Raw genomic sequence first — 12,667 nt, forward strand, 5'->3', positions numbered from 1 at the left:
CTTAAGAATAAAATTTCAGAGTTAAGAATTCTTTTTGAAAATCTGATAGTAATTTAAGAATTTCACAAAACCTTATCTGGAGCTCTGTTATTAAGTATTAAAACCAATTAAGAACTTACACATTTCAAAAGTATTGTTTATTTTTATTTTAAAGTGTAAGAACTTCTTTGGGAAACTTTTGGTAGAAAATTCAGATTATTTAAATAAAAAACAAATACCAGTGCTTTTACAACAAGAACATGTGTCTCTATCCTATAGATGCAATCATTATCAAAGGCTGAACACGCAACTGTTGTACTAGTGCTTGTATATCTGCAAGTTGGGCCGTGCTCTGTTAAAAGGGTGCTTAATGCATGAAGTATTTTCCCAGATTAGCCTGTGCAGTTAGAACAACACTTTATGCACATGTATTAAACCCCCTTTTCACAGAGCGCGGTCAATATTCACAAGGTAAAATAGTGTTATGCCCCACCCTTGTAAACTTATCAAAAAAATCTTTTCCCAGGTCCATCATCAATTTCCACTGTCATTCGAATTCAACCAGTACTACATTAAGTTCCTGGCCTACCACTACATCTCAAACCGCTTCCGCACTTTCATGCTTGACAATGAACTTGAGCGCATGGAAGCTGGTTGGCTGTTGGAGGAGAAGAGAGCTCACCGATTGGACGATCTTGATGAGGAGGCTGGGTTTACTCAGAAGCACTTTCAGCAGGGCAGCCTGGGAGTGCCGATCTGGGACTACATTGACAAGCTGCATCGAAAGTCGCCTCTGTTCTATAACTTTATGTACAGCCCTGGTGACCAGGAAAATGTAAGCTTGGCTTTTAGTTTTGTAAAACATTTGACTTTTTTTAGCTCACCTGATTGCTCAGGTGAGCTTTTGTGACCGATCTTTGTCCGTCGATTGTCCGTCCGTCCACATTTGTTCCTAAACACTCTAGATGCCACATTTATTGTCCGATCTTCATGAAACTTGGTCAGAAGCTTCGTCCCAATGAAATCTCAAGTCGAGTTCGAAACTGGGTCGTGCAGGGTCAAAAACTAGGTCACTAGGTCATAAAAAGAAAAAACTTGTAAACACTGTAGAAGTCACATTTCATACCCAATCTTCATGTAACTTTGTCAAAATGTTTGTCTTAATGATATGTTGGTTGAGTTCAAAAGCTGTTCTGGTCCGTTGAAAAACATGGCCGCTAGTGGGCGGGGCAGTTTTCCTTATTTGGCTATAGAGAAACCTTGTAAACACTCTAGAAGTCACAATTTTTGCCCAATCATCATGAAAGTTGGTCAAAACATTGTGTTTTTTTATATCTCGGACAAGTTTGAAAATGGTCCAGATCGGTGAAAAAACATGGCTGCCAGTGGGCGGGGCATTTTTCTCTATATGTATATAGTGAAAACATGTGAACACTCACATTTTTGGCCCAATTTTCATGAAATTTGGTCAGAACATTTGTTTCCTTGATATGAGAGTTGAGTTCGAAAATGGTTCCGGTCAGTTGAATAACATGGCTGCCGGGGGGGGGGGGGCAGTTTTCTTATATTTATACATAGTAAAAAAAGCTTAAGAACACTCTAGAAGTCACATGATTTGCCCAATCATCATGAAACTGGGTCAAAAGATTGGTTTTTTTATATATCACATAATTAATGCCATAATTATTGCCCTTAGATTGTCCAAATTTTCATTATATTATACAAAATCACTGTAAACACTCTAGAGGTCACAATTTTGTTTCAGATTTTATGAATCTTGGTCATAATATTTATTTTTGTAAGCAAAGTTTGATGTTTGGTAAGGGGGGTCAACTCAAAATATAGGTCACCAGGTCAAATCTTACAAAAACTAAAACACTCCATATGCCAGAGTTTTGGTTCAATAGTTATGAAACTTGACCAGGATGTTTGTCTGGACAATATCTAGGTCAAGTTTGACGTTTGGTAAAGATTGAATGAACCGACTCCTCTCAGGTGAGCGAACTAGGGCCATCTTGTCCCTCTTGTTTAAATAACATGTTCTTTCATCTGATTTCCATCTCTTTCACAGGTGTAAGGGCCCTACAGTTACCTGTAGTAAACCAATATATGGGATTTTAATTAAAAGGGTCTTGTATCTGTGACAAAGCCTTTTGTTAATCTTTAAATACTCATATGACATATATTGACCAAAATCTATTTTTATGCCCCCCTTCGAAGAAGAGGGGGTATATTGCTTTGCTCATGTCGGTCGGTCGGTAGGTCGGTCGGTAGGTCGGTCGGTCCGTCCGTCCACCAGGTGGTTGTCGTATGATAAGTCAAGAACGCATACGTCTAGGATCATGAAACTTCATAGGTAGATTGATCATGACTCGCAGATGACCCCTATTGATTTTGAGGTCACTAGGTCAAAGGTCAAGGTCACGGTGACCCGAAATAGTAAAATGGTTTTCGGATGATAACTCAAGAACGCATACGCCTAGGATCATGAAACTTCATGGGTAGATTGATCATGACTTGCAGATGACCCCTATTGATTTTGAGGTCACTAGGTCAAAGGTCAAGGTCACGGTGACCCGCAATAGTAAAATGGTTTCCGGATGATAACTCAAGAATGCATACGCCTAGAATCATGAAACTTCATGGGTAGATTGATCATGACTCACAGATGACCCCTATTGATTTTGAGGTCACTAGGTCAAAGGTCAAGGTCACGGTGACCCGAAATAGTAAAATGGTTTCCGGATGATAACTCAAGAATGCATACGCCTAGGATCATGAAACTTCATGGGTAGATTGATCAAGACTCGCAGATGACCCCTATTGATTTTGAGGTCACTAGGTCAAAGGTCAAGGTCACTGTGACCCGAAATAGTAAAATGGTTTCCGGATGATAACTCAAGAATGCATATGCCTAGGATCATGAAACTTCATAGGTAGATTGATCATGACTCGCAGATGACCCCTATTGATTTTGAGGTCACACGGTCAAAGGTCAAGGTCACGGTGACCCGAAATAGTAAAATGATTTTTGGATGATAACTCAAGAACGCTTTTGCCTAGGATCATGACACTTCATAGGTACATTGATTGTGACTCGCAGATGACCCCTATTGATTTTCAGGTCACTAGTTTATTCTGTTTTCACACTGTCCAGTAAAGAGACTTACAAATTGAATTTTTGACACATGTTAATTCATAATGATGTATAAGCCTTTGTTTCTGTGCCAGTAAATACTATGTTTATGGAAATGACGTGAGAATTCAACATTTAAAAAACCAATGTAAAATGATATGTAATATTATATGGCAACAGGACAGTTGTGATTTGCTGAGTCAATTCTATTTAGCTTGACCATCCAAGCGGTTGATAGCTTTGACAAACTGGTGGTCTGAAACATTGAGAAAATGTCACGATTCACTGACAATAAATCAAACATGTAATTCTTGCTACGCAACTTGCATTTAATTTTGTCAATTCAAATTATACATAAAAATATAATTAATTTTTAATCTGCTTGTTAATTGAAAAACAGCAACACAGTTTGTATGTATAAAACAATGTTAATACATAAATAGGATCAAGCATATTAAAATATCAACTTAGATTTAGTTTCCTTTACTGTACAGGATTTGTAAAGTTAGGTTAATATTTGTGTATTGAACAAAAATAACAACAGTGTAAAGAAAAGTTAATTTGGGGATGTTCTATCCAAACCCTGAGAGTTCAGATTTCCTCAAATGCCAAGTAAAGATTGTAAATTTCAACCCACTCGTCTGGTTAGTTTTCAGAGGCACATACAATTAACTTTTAGGCTTAGCGTCTCATTTGTACATGCATTACTGTATTAACTCCAAATCAACTGGTACAAGTGGTAGGCCAGTATTACATGGACTGGTGTTCACTGTTTACACAGTTTCACAACCCCATCTGATAGTGGTCAGTATCTTGGCAAGTGGCCAAAGTTGGGAGTGGAATTAATGGTCTATTACATAACTGACTTCTGTGTGTGGTAAACACATGATACTGGTCATGTGGTCAAGTTGCACTTATATACATTTGCCCAATACACAACACTAGCCTTGGCTATTTTTAATCAGATTGCATTGCTATCTTTGGTGGTCATTGACTAGGGGAGTTAACTGCTATAAATAACATGTTTCATTACCATTAATAAATAAAACATAACAAATTGTATGCACGTTTCACATATTGTCAAATAAGTCAAAATGTGTGAAAGGAATCCAAAAAATCAAAGACTCAATCATATAATGGATATAATTGATTAGTATAGGTCCTGATTGGTTTTTGCACTATTAATTGGATACATTTCACAGGTCATTGACATACAGTGACAAAAAACATATTCACACAATGGCTGTCACTACAATGGAGAGCCCATATGGGGGGCATGCATGTTTTACAAACAGCCCTTGTTCATTATCATTTAATTTCCTTCATCTATAGCTATTTTTGAAAATATAGGAAAACAGCAAGTCAATCATTACCTATCTGTCTGTCAGGTATTGCGCCCGTATTCCAACCTTGCCAACCTGAAGGTATGGGACTACTTCACGACGGAGGATCTTGCCCATGGCCCCTCGTACGACATAGAGGTCGCTCAGAAGGAGATCAGTCAGAACGAGGAGACTGAGACCCTGGAGATGCTCGGACAACACACCCGCCGCGTGGTGAACGGTTGCTATGACAATGTCATGCTCCAGCAGCCTGATTACTTCCAGTGGCAGTTCCAGGTGGGGGTCAAATGCTGAGTGCCAAACTGTTGAATCTAAACAGGGCTTGCTCTGCCGTTCTCCTATATTAGCCGACGGCCTCATAAAGCAAACTTGACTGAAGGACGTTCTATTTTGCTGTGGCTTTTTAAAGCTCCATAAAACATCCAAAGTGACAGGAATTTGGAAAAAAATATTTATTTGGCTGAAAAACAAATTTGAGAATAAGTGTATAATTATGTTGTAACGTTTCATAATTTATTTATAGAAAATCACTTGATATAAATAAACAAGTTCAGCGACATATCAGAATACAATGTGAATGTAGCTTAATGCAGATACAAATCTCAAGCATTAAGTCACATAATGCATTATCCTTCCCTCCTTTATCAGGAGATTCAAAAGCTTGAGAGAGACCTAGAGCACCTGCCACGCAAGTGGAAAACATTCTGGGACCGTCTGCAGACTCCGGCTCGAGACCCCAACTCCCTGCCGCGTGAGACGTCCCTCAGCATGCAGCTAGCGCGGTCACATGGCCGCTCCATTCACAAGCGCTCTACCCTGGAGATACTCGTGAAAGGGAAGATGCTGGGAGAGGCTGCCCGGAGCTTTGCCCAGCCCCATCGATTTGAGGAGATGACCTACACCACGGCCGTGAACTGTGACCTCTGCTCTGAGCTTCTGTGGGGGCTTGTAAAGCCAGGTAGGATAAGTCTCTGTTATAGGGAGACGATGTCTGAGTAGCATTTTAAACATCATCAACCATGAATAGTGATATTAAATGTTTGTGATAAAAGGTTTGATGGTGTCACCTGTTGATACATTATTTATGATGTGGGATGCAAACCTAAAACAATATATAGAAATCATTGACCTTCTTGGTAAGATATTATTAATTATTTGTAATAGCAAGTATTTTTCTCAGTGTTTATTTAGTTCTTAATTAAGTTGTGGGGATTATTCGGAACTCTTGAAATGACATCAAAAATGTGAAACAGCATAGATGAGATGTAAAGTGCTGAATGGACAAAAGTTGTCCCTGAGTGATCAATAAAAGTTACAATTAAGTGTTCTGGGATGATCTTGATAAAGCTTCGTAATGTCATCCTTACTTAAACAATTCTGTTTAGTGTATAACCATTAACATATTTGTAAATTTAGCTTCTACTTGTATAAAAAGCTCTTTGGGATAATACCTTACCACAAAACAGCCAGAGACTTGATGGATTTTATGAATTTACTGAATTTCCTTAAAGCGCTCCTTGCAGAGGTTTCATAGGTTAGGATAGCTGGTGCAACAAAAAGCTATTTTTAACATTTAATTTACCTGGCTACTTTTTGAAGCTATGATAACAATAAACTTAAATTTTCATCCTATCTTTGGAAAATTTTCAACCTAGCAACCTGTCTATGGTCCCACCATTCTATGTCTGGTATTCCAGTATGTGTTGTATTTCAGGCATGCACTGTATAGACTGCGGCTACAACTGCCATGAGAAGTGCCAGAGCAGCGTGCCCAAGAACTGCACCAAGTTGAAGGCCGTCAGTGACTCCTCCAACAGTAGCTCCAGCGTGTCCCGACCCAGCCTGTCAGAGACCAGAACCATACAGGCCCCAGTTGCTGAGCGCATTGGTCAGATTACTGGCGCATTCCCTAAGTTTATTCGATGATTTTATGCTTCTACTTACAATGATATGTTTAATGATTAAATAAAAAAAAATGGGCATTTACTTGACAGTGATTATATTATATTTCATAATAGTTGTGACAAAGCATTTTACTTCCTTAATTATATGTAATGTCTCATTATTTTATGTCTATCTTCTGCAGCAATGACAACAACTACAAACCAGATGTATGAGCGATATCCCCAGAGCTCTAATGAGCATGTTACACAAAAGGGCTGGCTCTACAAGAGAGGGGCCTTCAAACTGAAGGGATGGAAGAAGAGATGGTTTGTCCTTGATTCCATGAAACATCAGGTATAAAGAAATATATTTTGAATCTAAAATAAAGTAATTGCAATGATTTATTAATCTTTAAAAGCAGAAAAAAGCTGACATCTAATGTTTTAAATTCTAGCCTTTGCCATAGTAATAAATAACGAGAACAAGTGGTTGATGAAACGGTTTATGAAATTTGTAATGTGTTAAATTTAAACTAGTACATAGTACTGACAGGGTCCTTGCATTTTGTTGACCTACAAGGCATCCCAAAAATGTTGCTGGCACCAAAGTGAAGACCTTATAATGTTTGCATGTTGACTTGGAGTTCACTTTTATGCCATGAAGCCCTGAGTGCTTTTTATTATTTAATAGTATTGCACTTTTTACCCACTAAACTTAGCATATGCCACAACAAGAGAATGTTGAAGACTTAAATAAGTATGTACTTTTTTTAACCCAAACATACATTTGGACTAAAGGACATGGCAGCATACATACATTTTGAATAAAAGATCATGCAGTATCCATACATTTTTATTAAAGTTTAATGCAGTGTCCATACATTTTTATTAAAGGACAATCCGGTATCCATACATTTTGATTAAAGTACAATGCAGTATCCAAACATATTAATTAAAGGACAATGAAGTATCCGTACATTTTTATAAAAGGACAATACAGTATCTAAACATTTTTATTTAAGTGCAGTGCAGTATAAAAACATTTCCATTAAAATACCACGCTATAAAATACATACATTTTGATGAAAGGACCATGCAAAACATGTACATTTTAATGAATGGACCATGCTGAAGACATACATTTTGATTAAAGGACGATGCAGCATACAAAAATTTTTGATAAAAGACCATGCATAATGCATATATTACCATTACCATGCAACATACATCCATTTTGAGGTTTTGATAAGAGAAACAGTTGTATCTTTCTTAGAAACAATATCCTCTCATAACTTGGAAGTCCAAAAACAAATTATTAAAACTACAAAAAACAATTAATGAAAATGGTGTATCAACATGTTTCAACCATGCATGTTCAAACAGCCATGTGAGTTTATTTGAGAAAAATGTAGTTCTCATTTCATTTGGTTATACACTGTAATTCCTGTACAAGGCTTTTAAATCTTTAAATTGTACTAAACACGTCTATGTCTGTTACAATAGTTTGAAGCTGAAAGTTGGTCTATAAAGTCATGACTTTGAAGTGACCCTATGACATCCAATGACTACTGTGTGTTCCACTGAACATTGGTCTATTAAGTCATGACTTTGAAGTGACCCTATGTCATCCAATGACTGCTGTGTGTTCCACTGAACGTTGGTCTATGAAGTCATGACTTTGAAGTGACCCTATGTCGCCCAATGACTGCTGTGTGTTCCACTGAATGTTGGTCTATTAAGGCTTGACTTTAAAGTGACCCTTTGTCATCCAATGACTGCTGTGTGTTCCACTGAACGTTGGTCTATTAAGTCATGACTTTGAAGTGACCCTATGTCGTCCAATGACTGCTGTGTGTTCCACTGAACGTTGGTCTATTAAGTCATGACTTTGAAGTGACCGTGTGTCATGCAATAACTGCTGTGTGTTCCACTGAATGTTGGTCTATTAAGTCATGACTTGGAAGTGACCCTAGGTGTCATCAAAAGACTGCTGTTTGTTTGACTGAACGTTGATCTATTAAATCATGACTTTGAGGTGACCCTTTGTCATCTCATGACTGCTGTGTGTTCCACTGAACGTTGGTCTATTAAGGCCTGACTTTCAAGTGACCCCATGTCATCCAATGACTGGTGTGTGCTCCACTGAACGTTGGTCTATTAAGGCCTGACTTTGAAGAGACCCTATGTTGTCCAATAACTGCTGTGTGTTCCAACTGAACACTGGTCTATTAAGACCTGACTTTGAAGTGACCCTATGTCGTCCAATGACTGCTGTGTGTTCCATTGAACCTTGGTCTATAAAGTCATGACTTTGAAGTGACCCTGTGTCATGCAATAATTGCTGTGTGTTCCACTGAACGTTGGTCTATTAAGGCCTGACTTTGAAGTAACCCTGTCGTCCTATAACTGCTGTGTGTTCCACTGAACATTGGTCTATTAAGTCATGACTTTAAAGTGACCCTATGTCATCCAATCACTGCTGTGTGTTGCACTGAATGTTGGTCTTTCAAGTCATGACTTTGAAGTGACCCTATGTCGTCCAATGACTGCTGTGTGTTCCACTGAACGTTGGTCTATTAAGGCTTGACTTTAAAGTGACCCTATGTCGTCCAATGACTGCTGTGTGTTCCACTGAACGTTGGTCTATTAAGGCTAGACTTTGAAGTGACTATGTCGTCCAATGACTGCTGTGTGTTCCACTGAACGTTGGTCTATTAAGGCTTGACTTTGAAGTGACCCTATGTCATCCAATGACTGCTGTGTGTTCCACTGAACGTTGGTCTATTAAGGCTTGACTTTGAAGTGACCCTATGTCATCCAATGACTGCTGTGTGTTCCACTGAACGTTGGTCTATTAAGGCTTGACTTTAAAGTGACTCTATATCATCCAATGACTGCTGTGTGTTCCACTGAACGTTGGTCTATTAAGTCATGACTTTGAAGTGACCCTATGTCGTCCAATGACTGCTGTGTGTTCCACTGAACGTTGGTCTATTAAGTCATGACTTTGAAGTGACCGTGTGTCATGCAATAACTGCTGTGTGTTCCACTGAATGTTGGTCTATTAAGTCATGACTTTGAAGTGACCCTATGTCGTCCAATGACTGCTGTGTGTTCCACTGAACATTGGTCTATTAAGTCATGACTTAAAAGTGACCCTATGTCATCCAATGACTGCTGTGTGTTGCACTGAATGTTGGTCTATTAAGTCATGACTTTGAAGTAACCCCATGTCGTCCAACGACTGCTGTGTGTTCCACTGAACGTTGGTCTATTAAGTCATGACTTTAAAGTGACCCTATGTCATCCAATTACTGCTGTGTGTTGGACTGAATGTTAGTCTATTAAGTCATGACTTTGAAGTAACCCCATGTCGTCCAACGACTGCTGTGTGTTCCAGATGCGCTGGTATGATAGTGAGACAGATCCAAATGCCAGGGGCCAGATTGATCTGTCCGAGGTCGAGGAGGTACGAACTGTGGGCACCAAACACGTGCAGGGCATACCAAAGCAGGGCCTACCAAAGAAAGTGGATGAAAATGGCTTCTTTGAGGTATAAATTGTGTTTTAAAGTATATGATAATCTTATATCATTGTTTGTATTGCCACATGGGAGTACTGTCATTATTTTCCTCATCTATCTTATGATAGGAATAAAATCCAGTGACCAAATACAGAGATATTTTGTCAGTCTCCGAAATATGGTAAGCATGTGTACCATTGACAAATGTCAGATCATGTGATCTAGCTGATATTTTGGTATAAGGACAAAAACTTGCTGCAAATCTTTATTGCAATATTTTGTTGTAATGACCTCTTTTTTTAAGAATCAATAGTCACTTTAGAAAAAATGGTCAACAGTTTTTGTTTTTTCGGCAAGTATTACACGTATATAGAAGGAAAGAGATTAAACTGATGCAACAAATTAAATGAATACAACTATTTTTACATGTTTTATTTTCTTGGTATGATAATTATATGATTTTTATGTAATGCAAGCATAAGCTTAAAAAACTCACTTGTGCAGTTGGTGAAAATTGCAAATTAAATAGTGAATGAATATAAATGTAATTTTTTGTTTAAGTTATAAATATATTCAAAAAATAACAAAATTCTATAAATTGTGTTCAGTTGAAATCCACAAAAAGATTGTTCCACTTCCTGGCGGCCAATGCAGAGGCAGCCCATGAATGGGTGGACAAAGTACAGGGCTGTATACAGTAAGGGCTGTTAGAGCTAGGATAACAAATAGAGGACAGAATCAAGAAGGGGGACAACTCAATGTCCTGGAATGGCTGTAAGCACTATGATGACACTTGTGTTCAGAACAGCAGACCTCTTATTGATGTGAACTTTGTGTGCAGTACCTATGTTTGTTCTTGGAAATCATGTATTTCAAAAATGAAGCGTTGTTTTGGAAATACAGGGCTTATTTCATGTGCGCAAAGTGTGGCTCCAGACAAAATCCATAAAAGGGGACTGCACAGGTTTATCTGGGACGACACTTCACACACGTGTATTAAGCCCAGTTTTGCCAGAACAAGGCTCAAACATTTGAGACTGTAACTAGGCTGTGTATGCTGATAGCTTTACCATCTGGAAGATGCTGCAAGGGTTCAGATCATGCACAAGACTTTACATAAAACATGATACATTAAGAGGCTGTGTTTTTGTACAGATATTAACAAGATCATTAGATGCTCTTAAAAGTGAAGTGTGATTAACATAATTTGTTATCACAGAACTATTGTTACAGCAGCTCCACTTGAGCAAATGTTATTTGTTCACTGTAAAGAGCTTTCACAAGGAGTTTCATGGGTGTCTTTTGTTTGCGTTAAGTGTTAAATTATGTGAAAACCCTTGAGTTCTGTTAGCATGTACAGATCTTTTATCTCTAGGATAACAAATTTGTACATACAATGACAAGTGTATTGAGATTATTTATCATTTGATCTTGTGTTGCAAGTCTTCCGTTTAGTAAGGAAGTATGTGATTGCAATAGTTTTAACATCCAATGTGTCCAGATGCATTTATTGTTTGTTGCTCTTTGTATATACTTATCTATGGCTTACAGGTATTTGGTAGAGTTTTGCTTTTTTATACGCCCGTATAAAATACGGGACGTATTATGTGAAACCCCTTGGCGGGCGGGCGGGCGGCGGGCGGAAGGCATCACTTTGTCCGGACTCTAATTCAAATTGTATTCATCCGATCTTCACCAAACTTGGTCAGCAGTTGCATCTAGTTGATATCTAGGCCAAGTTCGAATATGGGTCATGCCGGGTCAAAAACTAGGTCATAGGGTCAATAAGTGCATTTTCAAAGGGGCCACTTTGTCCGGACTCTATTTCAAATTGTATTCATCCGATCTTCACCAAACTTGGTCAGCAGTTGCATCTAGTTGATATATAGGCCAAGTTCGAATATGGGTCATGCCGGGTCAAAAACTAGGTCATAGGGTCAATTAGTGCATTTTCAACGGCGCCACTTTGTCCGGACTCTAATTCAAATTGTATTCATCCGATCTTCACCAAACTTGGTCAGTAGTTGCATCTAGTTGATATCTAGGTCAAGTCCGAATATGGGTCATGCTGGGTCAAAAACTAGGTCAAAGGGTCAATTAGTGCATTTTACTTTGTCCGGACTCTAATTCAAATTGTATAAATCTTATCTTCACCAAACTTGGTCAGTAGTTGCATCTAGTTGATATCTAGGCCAAGTTCGAATATGGGTCATGCCAGGTAAAAAACTAGGTCATAGGGTCAATTAGTTCATTTTCAACAGCGCCACTTTGTCCGGACTCTTATTCAAATTGTATTCATCCGATCTTTACCAAACTTGGTCAGAAGTTGCATCTAGTTGATATCTAGGTCAAGTTCGAATATGGGTCATGTCGGGTCAAGAACTAGGTCATAGGGTCAATTAGTGCATTTTCAACGGCGCCACTTTGTCCGGACTCTAATTCAAATTGTATTCATCCGAAACTTTTAAACAACTTTTTATCCTGCGTCAAAGTGGTATGGGGGTATAAGTCACATTCAGTGACAAAGCTCTAGTTTCCCCTTTGGACGGGCCCCGCCACCATTCCCCTATAAGTGAAAAAAAACACTGCGGTTTTCACAGGTGTACTTTGGGGACCTTATTACTCAATTGTTACTACTAGGGGACCAATTGCGCTGAGAATTGAAAATATTGTCACAAAAACATTGATGGCAACTAGCGAGTGGGTACCCACACTAGGTCAAGTTAGAATATGGGTAATGCAGGGTCAAAAACTAGGTCACGGTGTCACTTAGTGCATTTCAAGGATTTAGCATGGTGTCCGC

General features: G+C 38.5%; 2 protein-coding genes and 1 long non-coding RNA gene across 6 annotated transcripts in view; 2 read left to right on the plus strand and 1 right to left on the minus strand.

Moving 5' to 3' along the window:
* LOC127840836 (myotubularin-related protein 13-like) overlaps window positions 1–11,434 on the plus strand; it is a 142,262-nt gene extending 130,828 nt beyond the window's left edge. For all 3 annotated transcript variants that reach the window (XM_052369266.1, XM_052369283.1, XM_052369275.1), the window contains exons 33-39: window positions 506–814; window positions 4,504–4,734; window positions 5,107–5,416; window positions 6,173–6,346; window positions 6,545–6,696; window positions 9,742–9,894; window positions 10,473–11,434. In XM_052369266.1, coding sequence (XP_052225226.1) covers window positions 506–814; window positions 4,504–4,734; window positions 5,107–5,416; window positions 6,173–6,346; window positions 6,545–6,696; window positions 9,742–9,894; window positions 10,473–10,565 — 1,422 coding nt within the window. In that variant the 3' untranslated portion in view covers window positions 10,566–11,434. The remainder of the gene's footprint in view (window positions 1–505; window positions 815–4,503; window positions 4,735–5,106; window positions 5,417–6,172; window positions 6,347–6,544; window positions 6,697–9,741; window positions 9,895–10,472) is intronic.
* The window catches only part of LOC127840886 (mucin-5AC-like), a 451,267-nt gene that overhangs the window by 307,590 nt on the left and 131,010 nt on the right, over window positions 1–12,667 (minus strand). The gene's annotated exons all lie outside the window — the stretch shown is intronic.
* Window positions 11,437–12,625, plus strand: LOC127841034 (uncharacterized). 2 transcript variants are annotated; one of them, XR_008030687.1, is made up of 3 exons: window positions 11,437–11,636; window positions 11,793–11,909; window positions 12,212–12,625. It is a non-coding gene; the product is annotated as an uncharacterized LOC127841034 (long non-coding RNA). The 2 variants fall into 2 exon arrangements; XR_008030686.1 differs by lacking the exon at window positions 11,793–11,909 and having other exon boundaries at window positions 12,251–12,625.

This window comes from Dreissena polymorpha, chromosome 1 (genome assembly GCF_020536995.1).
Source record: "Dreissena polymorpha isolate Duluth1 chromosome 1, UMN_Dpol_1.0, whole genome shotgun sequence".
In the NCBI taxonomy this organism is placed as follows: Eukaryota; Metazoa; Mollusca; class Bivalvia; order Myida; family Dreissenidae; genus Dreissena; species Dreissena polymorpha.